The 16,302-nt window shown below is 40.1% G+C and overlaps 1 protein-coding gene across 1 annotated transcript in view; it reads left to right on the forward strand.

Moving 5' to 3' along the window:
* Positions 1–16,302, forward strand: part of ATP9A (ATPase phospholipid transporting 9A (putative)) — a 66,074-nt gene that overhangs the window by 17,658 nt on the left and 32,114 nt on the right. Inside the window, exons 5-12 of the mRNA XM_030503177.1 lie at positions 5,852–5,910; positions 6,804–6,855; positions 7,432–7,526; positions 8,725–8,805; positions 10,073–10,148; positions 13,309–13,385; positions 13,970–14,130; positions 14,891–15,033. Coding sequence (XP_030359037.1) covers positions 5,852–5,910; positions 6,804–6,855; positions 7,432–7,526; positions 8,725–8,805; positions 10,073–10,148; positions 13,309–13,385; positions 13,970–14,130; positions 14,891–15,033 — 744 coding nt within the window. The remainder of the gene's footprint in view (positions 1–5,851; positions 5,911–6,803; positions 6,856–7,431; positions 7,527–8,724; positions 8,806–10,072; positions 10,149–13,308; positions 13,386–13,969; positions 14,131–14,890; positions 15,034–16,302) is intronic.

Consider the following 16,302-nt stretch of genomic DNA (forward strand, 5'->3'; position numbering starts at 1 on the left):
TTGTCCTAGTTTGAGCGCTGAACCCAGGACAGTAGTTTACTAGAATAATTAAATCTAGGTCTGTGAAACTGTCGGGAGATGGTTATGCAGAGGGAGATTCAACTAACGAGGGTGAAGGTAGCCTGTGTTCTAGTGTCTAAGACTGGGGACCCTTTGAGCACAGGTACCACAAGTCATAGTTAAGTACTCTGTGTACTGAAGGAGCTTGTGAGTGCATGTGTTAAATTTAAGGTGAATTGCTTAATGTAATGACATGTTCCATCACTTACTGAACGTGCAGTACCTATTGAGTTTCATAGTTTTTTTTCTGTGTTGTACCAGACAGGGACTTACATCATGCCAGTCCTTTGCTAAAGGAGACTGTGTGATCCATTATCACGTCTTTTGCACTTCTGTTAGCAGCAACTGGTGTAGTTCCTCAATATTGGTGATATCTTCTCTGTGGTATGTCATCTTTAGCCCCTTCTTCAAACTGTGAGGAGTTTGAGACCTCGCTTGTGAGTGCGCCCAGGCTGCAGCTCAGCTGTGTCTGATCCCTGGCTCTGGGCATTGTTTATAGCTGTACCATACCTAACAAAGACATTTAAATTCTCATTTGAAAAATGGAATGCTGCCTGACTGTGGAGTTACTCCTAATACCATGACAATGATGGTGAGGCCAGGGCTTTGTTTTTAAAAAGGAAATGAACTGAAGTTAAGCAACTTCTTTTTTTCATTTCCAGTTTCTTTGTTATAAAAGTTTATACCCCTGAATTAAGATGCAGTGAACTGGGTGTAGTAAAAATATGCTGCTTTTAACACTTACTCTTTTAGAAATAAGGCTGCTTTTAAAATATAATTGCTTAAGGCTGTATATATTTCACATGCCAGGAATTATGAGGCAACTCCAAACTAGAGAGTTTTAGTTTCTGAATATTAAATCCCCTTTTAATAACGTGTTCTTACGACAACACTTAAAATGCTTGGCAACCAACAAAAGCTTCATCCGAGAGGGGTGTACTAGATCTATTTAAAGATATAAAAGAGTTGCCTTCTGGATTCTATTCAATGATCTATAAGGGGCCTGACCTCTCCTTTAGTTCTTTTCATATTGCTATTACGTTTCCCATGAATGATTTCCCTCCCCCCAGTCCTTTAACTTTTCTAATTTTCTGAAAGAAACTAAGGAGGATTGGCAGCTGGGCACTAGCCGAAAATCTTAAGCCACTTTATTTAACATGAATTTGGTGCAGAAACAGGAATGAGACACTCCAGCAGTACAATTTAGACTAGAAAAACCACAGAAAATTTTTTATGATTGTCTTGTGGTTTGGGGAGAAAAGTCATTTTCTGTCTCGCTGAATCTCAATACTCGAAGTTTTCAGGACACCTGAACAGCTGCTTTTCCACTGATTAAAAGCCTGGAAGCAGGGGAGCAAGTACCTTGTGAGGCTACCATGGCTGGGGGATGAAAGAGTGTTGGTTTTGGTTTATCATACCTATTAATACAGTTAGGGAAAGTAGGCAAGCTTTGAAGGAAGCCCTTCATCAGGTCAGAAGCAGAAGCAGAAGCAGCAAATATTAGAGTAAGTTGAGAACAGCTGACCTTAACCATTAATTTTCAATGTGGCTGACAAAGCTCCAGGTTTTGTGGTGGACTTTTACAGGCTTTTTTCTTTTTGTTAAATAGCACAGTTCATGCATCAGGATATTGGCATACTGAATAGGGGCAGAAGGCTGTGGATGCACAAAAGCCATCTGAAATGTTGCTATATGTATTTTTCTAAACTTCACAATAGTTTCACCTCTAAAGCCAGTGTTTTGGGAGAGGGAGATTAGGTGAGGCTTGATGCTGAGCACTGCTGTCTTGAAGGCTGGCTATAATGGATCTAATGGAGTACTTTCTCCAAGCTATTTTTTTATTTCTCTGGAGTATTTGCACTAAGCTGCAGTTATGGTGAATGGAGAACAGCTTTTCCCATCTCCAACCTTGCCCTCCCAGTGCAACCCCACGGATGTAAATACGTACATAGGTCTGAATGAAGTCAGGCAGACTTAAGCACATGCTTATACAGAGTTTTGAATAGGGATAGAAGTAAGCACAGATTTAAGTCTTTCCCAAACTGGGATCCTCTTGTCCCCTTTGTGTGTAGTTCCTTGTGCCCTGAGTAGAGCCAGGGCTGGAGTGGCCGGGCACAGCCCCTGCCCCTCCCTGTCAGGAGCTCTCCAGCTCCAGCACTCCCACCAGCCTGGTCCCTCACGTCTGGCGGGTAGTTTGGATTTACATTTTTGCTCCTGTGCGCAAACTTTTTTTCACGCACTTTTCTTGTTAAGTTTTTTAAGATTCACTAAGCCACTTGCTTTGTAGAGAAAAAGGAAGAATCTCTTTGGGTCACATCTTATTTCTAATACAGTTGCAGAATTCTGGGGACTAATCTTTTGGAGGGTACCATGAGGCTGAACAGACAGGAGTGTATTTTCTGTGTTCCTTTATTTCACATAACATCAAAAAACTTCCACCCTGAACCTCTTTTTCTAGCGATATGATCCTTTTATGTTCTAAAATGAAGAAACCAGACTTCTGGAAAGCTATTTTTTTAAATAGAAAGTTCTCCATTTACAGGACAGTTGTTTGGATTGTAATAAAAAATAGTCAAATTTCAATCCCCTATTCATAAACCTACAAGCCTCCTTGTGTGCAAAAGTCTGTGTGCTGACTTTCTGCTTGATAGAAAGCTAGAACCGTGCTTGCAAATTCTTGGTTTGTTTTTCTTCTCTCACAGCCCCCCCTCCCCGGGTAACACTGCATAATAGAGAGAAACTCCACGGAAAGAAATGGGAAGAGACCTCCTACTGAGGGGTGCTACTTAAGATACAGATCATTGGCATTTACCAGCCATATAAAAACAATATTTTCCCAAACCCTCTGAGTCCTGCTCCACAGTTTATACAGCATAAGGCTGCAAAAGCCGGAAGTTTGGTGCAGCACATCCAAACAACTTTTTTGTTTTTAAAGATGCATTTAATTTGTTTTAACAAACCTCTGGCTTCATCTTTAATTCCAAATTAAGTCTTTTGATCTGTACCTTAGTGAAGCTCTGCAGAGCTGTTGTGAAATCTTAAGTGCTCACATGGTGGAAAAAAGCATCTCTTTTGACTATATTTAAATAATCTGCATTATGGTACATCCATCACACTGCAGATTTTGTAATCATTTCAAAGACTAGAGCTTAAGTTGGAACAAACTGGTTGCATTCTATTATGTTTACTTTTTTGTCTTCAGTGTCAGGATACAGCAAAAAATGAACCAAATACCAATTTAAGAACAGATTTTTTTTTTTTTTTTCCAAGTAAGAAATCAAGACTAGTTGCTTTTTAAAACTGTTTCAATCACCAACTTGTATTCTGATTAACTTGAGAAAATATAAACTGGAAGCATTGTAAGTTCTAAATAAACTTGTGTGTATTTAGGGAAAGCTCTTTAGATGCATTTATAAAAGCAGTAATTTATTATTGCAAAAATACTTCATTAGCAGAGCAATACTGGGAAATGAAGCACTTGTGTTATTAGCTAATTTCTTAAACATGCATGAGAAAACATCTAATGTTTAGGTGGTTGTTTCCCCCCAGAAAGAAAAAGGAATTACAGAATTCCCAAGATCAAAATAAAACTAATTCAAGTAAGTTGCTTTATGGGAGTACTGAGTCAAAGGAAACATCTGGTCCTGCGCCGCCTTAGCAGGACGTGTGGTACATACTGCAGAGATGTCATCCATGAGAGGCCAGGAGTATGGCTGGAAAAGCAGAATTAGCTTTGCTACCCAAATAGGGAACCTCATTTGTACAGGAGTTATAAAAATGTGTATTGGTTAGAAAGGTCTTCTCTTTCTTTTACCTTAAAAGAGCTAAGGTTGGGAGGGTTATTGAACAAGACAAATCTGCTCCAGCTGCTTTGATTTTTCTCAGATTGGAAATATTTAGAAGCAGATGATAATTGCTTTCGGAATAATGATCCAGAAAGCCTTTTATGTGCATAATGATAGGAAATCATCACGTTGTAGCTTTGGCCAGGTGTTAATTTTTCTTTTCCAGCATTAGTTTACATCATTAAGGAAAGCACTACAAAAATAAGTTTCCATTCCAGAATCTTGCAGGTAGTGCTTCCTATACTGACAGTCACCAAATAAATCCTTTCTCTTTAAGAGAAATACATAAAACATGGTTAAACAAATCCGCTTCTCCTTCCAAGAGCTTTTTTGCACAGTCGTTTAGGAATTGCTATTCCTGTGTGGGGAGAGCACAGGGGGGCTTTTTCCCTTCTTTGCACAGGAGAATATTCAAAAGCACTTTTTGTTGTTTTGTGAATAACCGTATTAAAAGGGGAGGAAGAGATGTTATCTGTCAGACCCTTTTAGTGTCATAGTACCTAACTTTGTGTAGCCCATACAGAAGACTGCCAGGGATGCTTTTTTTGATCCTCTTGGAGTGCGGCTTTTCTTTTCAAGCCTATGCGTAATGGACTCTTAATCCCCAGTATGCTTCCTGCCCCGGCAGAGATGTCTTTAGCTCAGCATTCATTTTGTTTACCTTTTTTTTCTAACTAAAAATCTCACAAGGCAAAACCTAGAATCCACGGAAGACCTATGAGATATTTGTGAAATGGGCCATGACTGCTTATAATTTGTAGGAATAATTACAGCATGTAAGGAAGTCTGCATTTATTAGCAGCAGTGATGAAGCATGTTGTTAAGCACACAGTGTGTCACCAAAGCAGCAGGCTGCTGGGAGCCCAGAATGGCTTTCATTGTTAATTTGGAGCAGAAACACTGAAGCATATCCTGAGAAGGATGCTAATGAAGGGACTGCCAGTAGTAAAATCCTAGTGACCTTTGTGCTTTGTGCTAATTTCTATTCCCCCTCCCTTCCCCCTTCTCCTTTCGCCCTGAGCTGCTATCTGGCCAGTTAGCCCATGAATTTTGAGGTACAGTAGGGGTGTTATCCATGCTGGGGTGAGCTCCCTGTGCCTCCCCCACTTCCACTGAAATCACAGCAGATTAAAGAGGCTTTTGTTGAAGCCTAACAGGCAGACACATAGAGGCAGGGTTCAAATTAACTGATTATAAATCAGTAGTTACTCTGAGAAGCCAAATCTAGAGCTGGCTAATGATTTGAAATTACTAGCCAATTGTTAAATTAATCCCCTGTTTTAAAAGCAACTGGGAAATGTTTGACAGCTGCAAAGAAATAAATATTTATGTGTTTTCTGTAGGACCTGTGCTCTACAGGGCTTGTTTCAGGCTGTGTCTGTTGAGAGGCAAAGGAGAGGTGGTAGAGCTGAGCCAGATACAAGAGCTGCGGCATAGAAGGAAATGAACCTGGTTTTTAAGATGGGCCCATTGTACTTACGGCTTCTAGGTCTTGGCTTGAGAGTTGAACTTTAAATTTTCAGCCACCTAAGGAAAAGGAGTTGGGAGTTGATGGTTCCCTACTGTAATTTTCCTATGCTTGCTCTGTTTTCTGCCTGACACTGAAAGTGGTTTTGAATTCTTGGGTTAAGTAGTACAACATAAGGGCTTGTTTCAGACTGGTCGCTAGAGAGTGACTGGGCGTTCCTGCAGCCAGGGGTGAGGTCTGGAGGTGATAGATGAGAGGCTTTCAGCCGTTTTCAGAGATTGAGACCCAGTGCTTTACCCAGTGGGAGATATGGGCTTGGTGACTCTTCACAGGGCAGCGTTGCTTAATTCTTGTAATAGAACATTACCCATTTTCTCCAGAATAGTGAAGTGGAAGGAAGGGAGGTAAGGAGCACCACACAGCACCCACATACCCTGTCCTGCTGCTGCTCTAATGCACTGATACCTCTCCTTTGCAGGGACTGTGAAGGTGAAGAGCTCTAATATACAAGTAGGCGACCTCATCATTGTTGAAAAGGTTAGCCTTTATGTGTATCGTTTCTGTGTAAAGTACTTTTTTGCAAGACCATAGATAATGAGATATTTTGAAGTCATATTTGTTTGTGATAGGCTTAGAACATCAACTGATGAACGCTAGTTACAGTATTTAATTACTCTTCTGTGTTTCTCCTCCGCCACCTCACCAAAACAGCATCATCATCTTTACAAACGAGTGCAAATCTGTAGGCATGCGCCAATAACCTAATTTTTCCACTTACACTATATCAAAACAAAAAGCCGCCCTGGTTCTATCTCTGATTGTGGGGCACAGGTTAAATACCTGATACCAATATAACATCCAAATGTTGCTTTGGGTGTAAACAGCACAAGTATCGGGAGACACAGTGGCTTGTTTGTAGGCACTGCTATGTACAGGTATATTTCACCCTTTCTACAAGTTTATGTGTGGGCTTTTTTATCCACTGATTTTTATTTTTATATTTCCACACACTGTGCAAGCAGCTATGACCTCTAAAACCATCAATATGCAAATATTCAGTACAAGAAAGAGGAGAATAGTAGCTATAGATTTGAGATACATGCTTTCTTCTAGCATGGGACTTCTGGAAAGGAAACTAGCATTAGTTTAAAATGTCTTCATACTTCTAGAATTACTCACTAGCCCTTTTGTACACCTAGTAGTTGGTGGGTCTGGTCAGTGGGAGCTGGCACTAGTTATTATTCTGTACTTGGAATTCTGCAGGGAAGTGATTTTACGATTCAAAACAAAATGAATACTGAGCTTCAGTTTGACAAAGAAATCCTCTTTCTCCTCCATATCCCCTTTGCTTGTCATGGTGGGGCTGTGGAAGACGGCTGCACGCTTGTGCAGGGCTGTATGCACAATAATGGCCTTTCTTCTCCTGACAGAACCAGCGGGTCCCTGCTGACATGATCTTCCTGAGGACATCAGAGAAGAATGGTAAACATCTGGAACCAATTGTCAAAATAGCCATTAACCATTCGCTGGTTGTTTAGAGAAAATTATGTTCTGGAAATGTGAAAGAAATAGATAATAGTAAAATTTTAGAGACACAGAATTCAGATGGTTTTATGGGCCACTGCTTCTCGACAATCAAAAACTCTGGTTTTGTTTGCTTGTCAAAGAATGTAGGTGGTTGAATCCAGGGTAAATGAATCTGGTTGCATAACAGTTTGCATTTTAGATGTAAATAATTTTACTTGCCCTTCAGGTTTGTTTTGTTAATTGTGGGATAAGGAAATGGTTGATCAGAAGGATTAGAAAACACAAAGACTAACGAGAACATTTGAAATGTCTTAAAGATACAGGGCAGAGTCTCACTGTATTCTGGACCCCTGGAAGGAAATGAATGTGTGATGCAAGAGTATCTTTCTTAAGTTATTAACAAATATTAATGGAAATCAGATACTGTTTCCAAAGAAAGAAGTGTGTCCTAGATATAAAGCCATTTAGTGAGCTAAAGGTGGACCTGAGACAGATCTGGAAAGAGCACTGACTGGTGTTGAAAATCCACAGGGTCTTGCTTCCTTCGCACTGACCAGCTGGATGGTGAGACAGACTGGAAACTGCGGCTGCCTGTTACCTGTACTCAGAGGCTGCCAACCGCTTCTGTAAGCTGCCTTTGTACAAAACACTGTACTTGGTAAATGAATGTATCTGTTTGACCTGAAAAATGTTCGGGTGCATCAGTTAATGAACTGTTTTGAGAAACAGGTTAATGCAGCATTGTTCTGCACAGGGCTCAGTGCATGCTACACCTTAGCTTTGGCAAACATAAGGCTGAACAAGCTCTTCCCAAGCTCCAGGCAAGATTTCAGGTAAGGTGAAGCTAGATGTCTCTGAGCTGCATGGCTGTCACTACAGAGCAGTGCAGATAGGCAGCAGGGTTGACAGCTAGAGAATGACCTTACAGCAGAAGGTGGCTAATGGTAGGATGCTCCTGTTTTCTTTTTCCTCTCCAGAGACCATTGCAGTAGCTTACTGCAGGATAGGTCTTGTAGGATAGGTATGCATGGTGGTGGTACTTCTCAGATGCTCCATTTCATTCCTAGCACTGCTGGATGTTCAGAGGCACAGGTCATGCCTTTTCATGAAATGGCTTCAGAGGCTCGCCTTTATGAAAGGAGGAGTGTCACCATGGAAGCTCTACTGTATGATCTGAAATAAGCACCTCCATCAATCCTGCTGTTCCCTGAAATCTCTTACTAAAGTAGTTTGTGTGTTACTGGTTTTTTTTGGTTTTTTTAAAAAGAAAACAAGAAAAAGGGGAATTAGAGTACCTGTGTTACTGGTGTTCTATCTGTGCAAAGTTATCTCTACAAAGGCTTTGAAGCAAGGCATCCTTTCCATGGAATTTGTGCATGTGTAGGAATCAGCAGTGAAAAACACTGTGCAGAATTGGCGTATCTTCTTTCACCACAAAACTGTTCCTAATGACACTGGTATCTTGAACTAAATGTTGAGTGATAGGGTGTTCCTTGGTTGCCTTGGAAGACTAGTCCAGACCTTCTTTGCTATGAAGTAATAAGTGCCGTAGGCTGACTTGATTATTCAGGCTGAAATTTCTGCTATGAGGGCACTGAGATTTAAATAGCTCTCAGAAGTCTCTCAGGTATCAGTTCAAGAAATACTCTTCAGTGAAGCTGGTACAGCAGTTGTATGTTCTCTTAAACAGTTGCGCTCCAGTAAGTAACATGATTTAGTAATTATCTTAACTTGATAAGTAACTCTTGCTCAAAGTATTTTGGTAGAAAGATTTGTACATTATTAAAATGTGATTGTCTGTCTGCCAAAACATGTCTTTTATAGGACCTACTGCAAATCCGATCCTATGTATATGCAGAAGAACCCAATATTGATATACATAACTTTGTGGGAACCTTCACAAGGGTGAGTCTTGCTGACATGCTTGAAATCATATATGTAGTGTTTGGTGATAGCAAGCTGCTGAATGCTATCAGGATGCCAGAGTTTTTCAGGAGAAAGCAAAGCCTGTATTCCCATTCCTTGTCTCTTTTTTTGGTCTTTTCTTGGTATTTTTGTTTTGTTTTGTTTTTCTTTTTTTTTCTTTATAAAATCCATCAAATCTGAAGCAAAAATACAATTATTGAAGCTTTGACTTGGAAACAATGTCATAGGCTGTTTGGGTTTAAGGACCTTAGTCTGATGGTATTAGACCTGAACACTCTGGCGGAGATTGTTAGTTATGTGTTCATGGTGCCTGTTCAGAAGGAAATCTGGACCACCATGGACTGTAGGATTAAAATCCTGTAACTGTGAAAAGACAGGGGATTTTAGCTAGGTCAGGTGATAGTAGTCTTAATTCTGAGTCACTTGGGTTTTTGCCCTCAATTGCATGCAAGCTATGTGAACTCAGTTATATCTGCCCTCTCTTTCAGAGGGCAGCAGCTCAGCACCACTGTGAAGTATCACCATTAAAAAACATATCTCTTGACTTGCTGGGAAGTTGCATTGGCTATCTGGGGCAAAAAGTTGAGTTTTTTTCCTCTCAGTGGGATTATGAAAATTTTAAGATGCATCTCAATTCAAGGATTTCCCTTGGGGAGCTTTCAGAGGGCAAATCATTTTGTAACAAACAGGAGGCAGTTAGAGCTTTATAGAAGTTGTTTGCTGGTATTTTAGTTCAAAATTGTATGTTTTGGCCTTTTCTCTTTATGTGGTACGGTTTAATCTGGTTTAATAGTGCTGGCATGGAAGAGGAGTTTGAGTGGCTTGGGGAGGCAGTTCCAAAAAAAAAAAAAAACCCCGCACAGACATTAATTTCCTTTCTTTCTCATGCAAAGGTAAAATTGTGTAGGATTAATCTTTTGGTGCCTAAAAGGAGTTGTGCTTTCTCGGGGGAACGTTTTCCTGTAGTCCCTGGAGAGCTGCTGACAAATCCTTTTCTCGTTTATGATTCCTGGGGACATTCAGCAGGCAGAGGTATCCTAATAGATAGAGGGCTTTTTGGTTGGTTGGTTTTTGTTTCCCAGTCCTTCTGTTCCACTGAAACAAAGTAGTCATGTTTTCAATCCAACCAGTTATCAAAATCCTCCATCCTATCAAGAAGTCCTCTCCAAACACTCTGTGACCCTGTCATACACTGTTCTTTTGCATTACTGACAAATTTGTTATTTTTCCTTTTATTCTGGTGCAGGAGGACAGTGACCCTCCAGTAAATGAAAGTTTAAGCATAGAAAACACCCTATGGGCCAGCACAGTGATTGCATCAGGTAAGATGGAGGCGTGTGTAAATCTATTTTAAGGGAATATGTTAACAATTTTTAAAGGTCTTTTTGTAATGGAATAATAATCTCTGTCAGTTGGAGAAATTAGCAGTTGGAATGAGGTTCCCACTTGTCCTAACACCTCTGGGGAGCTGAGCTGACATCTAATTGCCTCTTGGACATTCCTAGATGAGAAAGAATTGGAGTGGCCTTTGGGCACTTCTTTAGCATCTAGGACCAGAATAGCACTTAATTGCTCTCCACATTGACATCCTAATCTGTAACAGAAATGGTGTCAAATAGATTCTGGTAACAGAAGCTAACATGAAAGATTTCCAGGTAAGTGCTTCCATTGAGTTTGTCTTATACACTTTTAAAAAGGAAAAAAATAAATTCTTTGACAGATCTTGTCTTATATATACGATAAGCTCCCAAGGCTTGAGATTAATCAATGCCCTTTTGTAGAGGCCTGTCAAAATAAAAGCCTTATTCCTTCCTGTCCAAAGTGCTTGCAAAGTTTGCAGGGCAATAGCTGGAGGAGAGTGAAATTCTGTAGTACAGTTCTGGTATTAAAGTTGTTGGATGGAGAGACTTGATGGAGGGACTTGAGACAGTGTGGTACCAGAGTGTACATAGAACTAATAGTAATAGGGAGGAGCATGAACTTCAAAAGATTTTTTTTTTTTTTTTTTTTGAAGCACTGAAAAGATTTTGATTTGCTCTCTTAGAAGCAGAAAATAGTGAGTAAATTGTATTCCCATATGTTTCTATCTAATCCTGCTCTGACTCTTCTTTGAAGTGTATTACAGTGTTGTCACAGTGCTGTGACCAAGGGATTGTAAAAAAACCAGTTGTCCAAATACAATTTAATCAAGGTCCAAATAAAATTTAAATCAAGTAAATTACATTTATAGGTTAGTAATTGCCGTGCATTAGGTACCTTACCTTCCTCCCCTGTAAGTGCAGACACTGTAGTGAGCCTGGCAGTTTTTGATACCCATCAGGCTGCTTAATGCATGAGTCTCAGCTCCTCCTGGTGTTGAAGAAAATAGATAAGAGAAATGGAAAGCCATTTGTCTTGTGACTGGTTCCTGTATGGCTCCTCTCTCCACAGCATCCTTTCCCAGGGGTGCTTTCTTACCTCTTGGATCAAAGTTTTAACTTGTACCAGCTCTTGAACTGTTGCAGATCTTATACTGCAATGGCTGAGTCTAACATGGGAATGTGTTACAGTGAAGAGCCCTATCGAATTCAGAGGGAAATGCTGTCCTGCTCTCAGCACACTCACAGCCAGTGCCTCCTGAGGGTCAAAGCTCTTCATCTACTTTACACTCAGCTGAGTGTAGTGTACAAGTGGGTACATACACTTTTCCCCAAAGGAGGGCATAGCACACACTGTGCCTCACCTGGTCACTACTTCAGTGCTGTGTAGAAGTCCTGGGTGGTCTTTGTGTCTGAATCGGGGCATGCAACAACCTCCTCTCTGCCCAAATGAACTTCCTGTTGGAATCCAGTCCTCCCTTCTGAATATGAACAAAATTATTTGTAGATAGACATCTCTGAGTTCAGTTAATAGGAATAATGTTTGCAAATATTTTCATCATTTCAAATGCTTTCTGCAATTGAGTCTGAATGGCCATAAAACAACTAGAAACATTCTTTTTATATGTACCAGTCTGCCTTCAAGCTGTTTTCTAGCCCTGGCAGGTTTTTCCTCTCATTTTGACTGACTTGATCAATAAAATACTCAGTTTTGTTTCTCCTATGGTAATAATAAATAGCATGTTATAGGTTATTCCAGTTAGGAAGAAAAGGTGGATATTATTTTTCTTTAAGTGAAAGCTGTAAAGTTGTGGTCATGCCATCTCGCTGGGTCAGCCTTTGCTAGTAAGGCGACGCAGAGGTATGTGGCTTTCTCCATCTGCCGTAGTAGGAATAGGTCTGACTCTGACTGTTTGCAGTTGGTTTGGAGTAGCTGTGCCATCTGCTGATTTGAATTGTGATGATCTTACCACCACCTGCCATCTGGCTCCGGTGATTTGTTGTTTTTTGCTTTGTTTTTTTACGGGAATGTTTCCCAGCATATTATTAGAAACCACCTCTTTTGAATCAGTCTTATTTAAAAATAATTCAGTTGAAGCTTGTTGAAACTTTGGGAGCAGGCGAATAGCAGAGCATAAAATAGCACTGTATTTGCAGTAATGCTTTTTTTTGGTGTTGTTTTGCTCCATTTTCTATGACTTCTAAAATTTTCTGGTAAAACACTAGATTTAGACTTTGGCAATAACAGCTTTTAAACTCTTGATGGTAGATAGCTTTTTCTTTATGGCTTTTTGGAAAGTCTTTAAGAGAAATCTATAGAAACCCAGTAATTTATGGTGCTAAACTGTATTATGTTTCTGTGAGAAAAGGAAGAACTTTGTTGCTCTCAGCTGTTTAGCAACTGTGGGACACAGCATTAAAATACACTGATAAGCTCCCAGCAGCTCCATCTGTTACAGTAAGGTAGGAGTTGGTATGATTGGCCTTTCATTTCAGTAGGAGCAGCAATTAGGCAAATACTTAAAGTAAATTGTAGATTTTTAAATAAGGTAATTCTGTCTTTGAAAGCTGTTGGAATTCATTGGTTTTACTCTGATTGTGGCAACTTTCATTAGTAAAGAACTGTAGCCCAGAGCACTGATTTAATTTTGACACGCAATGAAGGACCGCTATCTGGTCTAAGGCAAACTTACCTTCACCTAAGTGGGATTCTAGCTGGTGGGAGGAAAACCAAGAAATCCTCCACCCTTAGCAACTTCTATTTATAGCAAGACAAGTCACATCAAAAGGGGGTCAGGGAAAGTGGAGAGAGCAAAGCAGTTGACTTCTGTTTCCATGCACATTAGTTGATGCAGTCTGTGATGCTGCATCAAGTCCAGCCACATGGGCAGTGTGGTTGAAGACTTACTGACTGTTTATAGGGTATCTTCTGTTCAAAGTCTGTGTTTTCATAGGTTTTATATTTTAGAAACTTTTTTTTTTTTTCCTGGTTGCTATTGCTGCTGAAATTAATCTGCTAAAAATCCCTCCTAACTGTCAAGCCTTTGGATCAAACAAGTATTTTTATAGTGAAAACTGATGGAGGTTGTTTTTCTTCTGCTGATGCATGCTCTGTTTTGTTTAGGTACTGTTGTAGGAGTTGTCCTCTATACTGGAAGGGAACTGCGCAGTGTGATGAATACTTCAAACCCAAGAAGTAAGGTATGGTGAGGAAACAGTCTTACAATACATAAAAAGAGGCAGAAATTTGTAATATATTAAAGAAAATCCTTCCAAATGCTGTGTGTACATACTATAGCGACAACTTCACAGTAATAATGATTCATCTCTTCCAGCCTGTGATTTATGATAGTCACCATAGTAGAGCCTATTTCTCCTTATTTTTTTTGTCTATTATACATGTGTCTTATCACTTTAAGATTGATAAAACCATTGTTTTATATGGTTATAATGAAATAGTCCCAGTTAGAATAGGAAAGCTTATTTTGCTGCCTTCTTCTATTATAGCAAAACTAAGACAAGGTGCAGGGATGTTTATATAGTCAGCAGTTTTTGGCAGCAGGAGTTCTCTTGCACCTCTTTATGCATTGCTTTGCTTCCAAAGGCTGGAAGTTTTGTTTAAGAAGCTGGCAACCGTATCGTTTGTAAATTTAAATGTTTGTAGTGTTTTAAAAGAGAAGTTGGCTGTTGGGGAATGGCTCTTTGGCAGTTGATTGCCTTTGTGAATACTGCATTGAGCTAACATCCTCATTTGTGTGCTTGAAATGTCTCTCTCATTTCTTTAGATTGGTCTTTTTGATTTGGAAGTGAACTGTCTTACCAAGATCCTATTTGGGGCCCTTGTGGTTGTCTCACTTGTCATGGTGGCCCTTCAGCACTTTGCCGGCCGCTGGTATCTTCAGATCATAAGATTTCTCCTTCTGTTCTCAAACATCATTCCCATTAGGTAAGGTGTTCTCTAATTCTACCCAGCAAAATACTTCCTGCTTTGTGTCCTCCTCCATGCTTCTGGTGTGAACAAGCACGTAAGCTCTTATCTATTGCTCATTTGACAACTAAGCAAATCTAAAAATAGAAATCAAATTACTGTTCAAACATAGGAATTGCTTTGTTGTTTCTGCTGAATGTGTTCAGCATATTCACCCATTCACTGACTAACTCAGCTGTAGATTAGTCATTTAAGGCCTCTTCTTTCAGTGTTTGGGCTACCTGGTTACTTTGATAAGAGCAGAGCAAGAAGTGGAAAAGTGTTATTTACGCAGCACGTAGTACAATAAGGCCCAATTGCCTTTTAGAGGGGATGAAAACTTTAGTATTTAATTGTACTATATTAACAAGTAGATTGTTACTCTCAGTGTAGGTCTAGGAATTCGTTTCAGTTCCATTTTTAATCTGCTGTCTGTGTATCAGTCATGGTGTCCTTACTTGTTTGTTTCCATCTTCCCCTCAAATAATATCTGTTCTTCTCAATTCTATCACCTATTTTTGAATTAAAGTACCACTGCAGCAATGCACATTCCTTTTCCCCATTTGCCACCCAACCACTGACTTCGAATATAAATCTTCAGAGACACCCTCTTTGGCAGCTCAAATTCATCGTGGAGGAAGTGTCCTTTCATTGCACTGTGATAGTTCGCAATGACTTTTTCCAAAGCTTAACTGTCAATACATTTCCTTTTTCTTTTTCCCCTCTTCCTCTTGCATAGTTTACGTGTGAATCTGGACATGGGGAAGATTGTCTACAGCTGGGTGATCCGGAGAGATTCTAAAATCCCTGGGACTGTGGTTCGGTCCAGCACTATTCCTGAGCAGCTGGGGAGGATATCCTATTTGCTTACAGACAAAACAGGTATCTCATCTGAGGGTTAGAGTCATGGTATGTTGTTATTTGGATTTTGTTACGGTTTTGGCCAGCCAGAGAGTATAATGTAAGATTTCTTTGGACTAGAAGAAATATGCATTTCCTGTCACTTCGACAATATGACTTAATCAGTCTTTGAAAAAAATTCACTTTTTTGTGTTCTGAATGCATTATAAGTAAGATAGGGCAGAAATATTATGCTACTTCAAAGAACACTTAAAGTGTGCTATTAAACCAAAAGCTCAGGGTATGAATAAAATTAAAAGCAACTTTTTAGAGTTAGCTTTCAAAGCCAGATGAAGATAGTTTACATGTAGGCAGAAACATACCATCCATCTATCTCCTGCAAGACCTAAGCTGTAATTAAAAGCTTGGTATGACATAAAATCCTGGTCCATTGAAGCTGTTTCTAGTTGTCATTGTTTCCAGCAGAACCAGAATTATGCTTGCAGCTCTCGCTGGCATTGGCTTTGGGGTGAATCTCATTCTTGTTTACTGGCACAGTGATGCACACCACTACTTCCAGGGAGTATCAGCCTTCAGGCTTGTTAATATTATCTTTCTTGGTGGCCTCAACCTTGCTGAAAGCCTGGTGCAGTGACTGATTCAGCTTCTGGCCCAGTTTCTCTTGAATTTGGGCTGCAGCAAGCATGAGAATGTCTGCTGTGGGATAAGTGTGTTGGGTCCTGTCCTGGGTTCAGCTACAGCAGTCATTTTTTCTCCTTCGTAGTAGCTGATGCAGTGCTGTGTTTTTGACTTTCAGCCTGGGAACAGCGCTGATAACACACTCATGTTTTCCGTTGTTGCTAAGTAATGTTTACTCCGACCAAGGACTTTCTCAGTCTCATGCTCTGCCAGGGAGGAGGGGAAGCCAGGAGGAAGCTGAGACAGGGCACCTGACCCAAACTAGCCAAAGGGGTATTCCATACCACAGCACGTTATGCCCAGTATATAAACCAAGGGGAGTTACCTGGAAGGCTGAGATCGCTGCTCAGGTCGGGCTGGGTATCGGTTGGTAGGTGGTGAGCAATTGTATCCTCTCGCCTTGTTATTTCCCTTATCATAATCATTATTATTATTATTATTATTATTATTATTATTATTATTATTAGTGGTGGTAGCAGCAGTGGTTTTGTATTATACCTTAGTTACTGGACTGCTTTTATCTCAACCCATGGGAGTTATGTTCTTTTGATTCTCCTCCCCATCGCTCTGGGAGTGGGGGGAGGAAGAAAGGGGGGAGTGAGTGAGCGGCTG

This window comes from Strigops habroptila, chromosome 13 (assembly GCF_004027225.2).
Source record: "Strigops habroptila isolate Jane chromosome 13, bStrHab1.2.pri, whole genome shotgun sequence".
NCBI lineage: Eukaryota > Metazoa > Chordata > Aves > Psittaciformes > Psittacidae > Strigops > Strigops habroptila.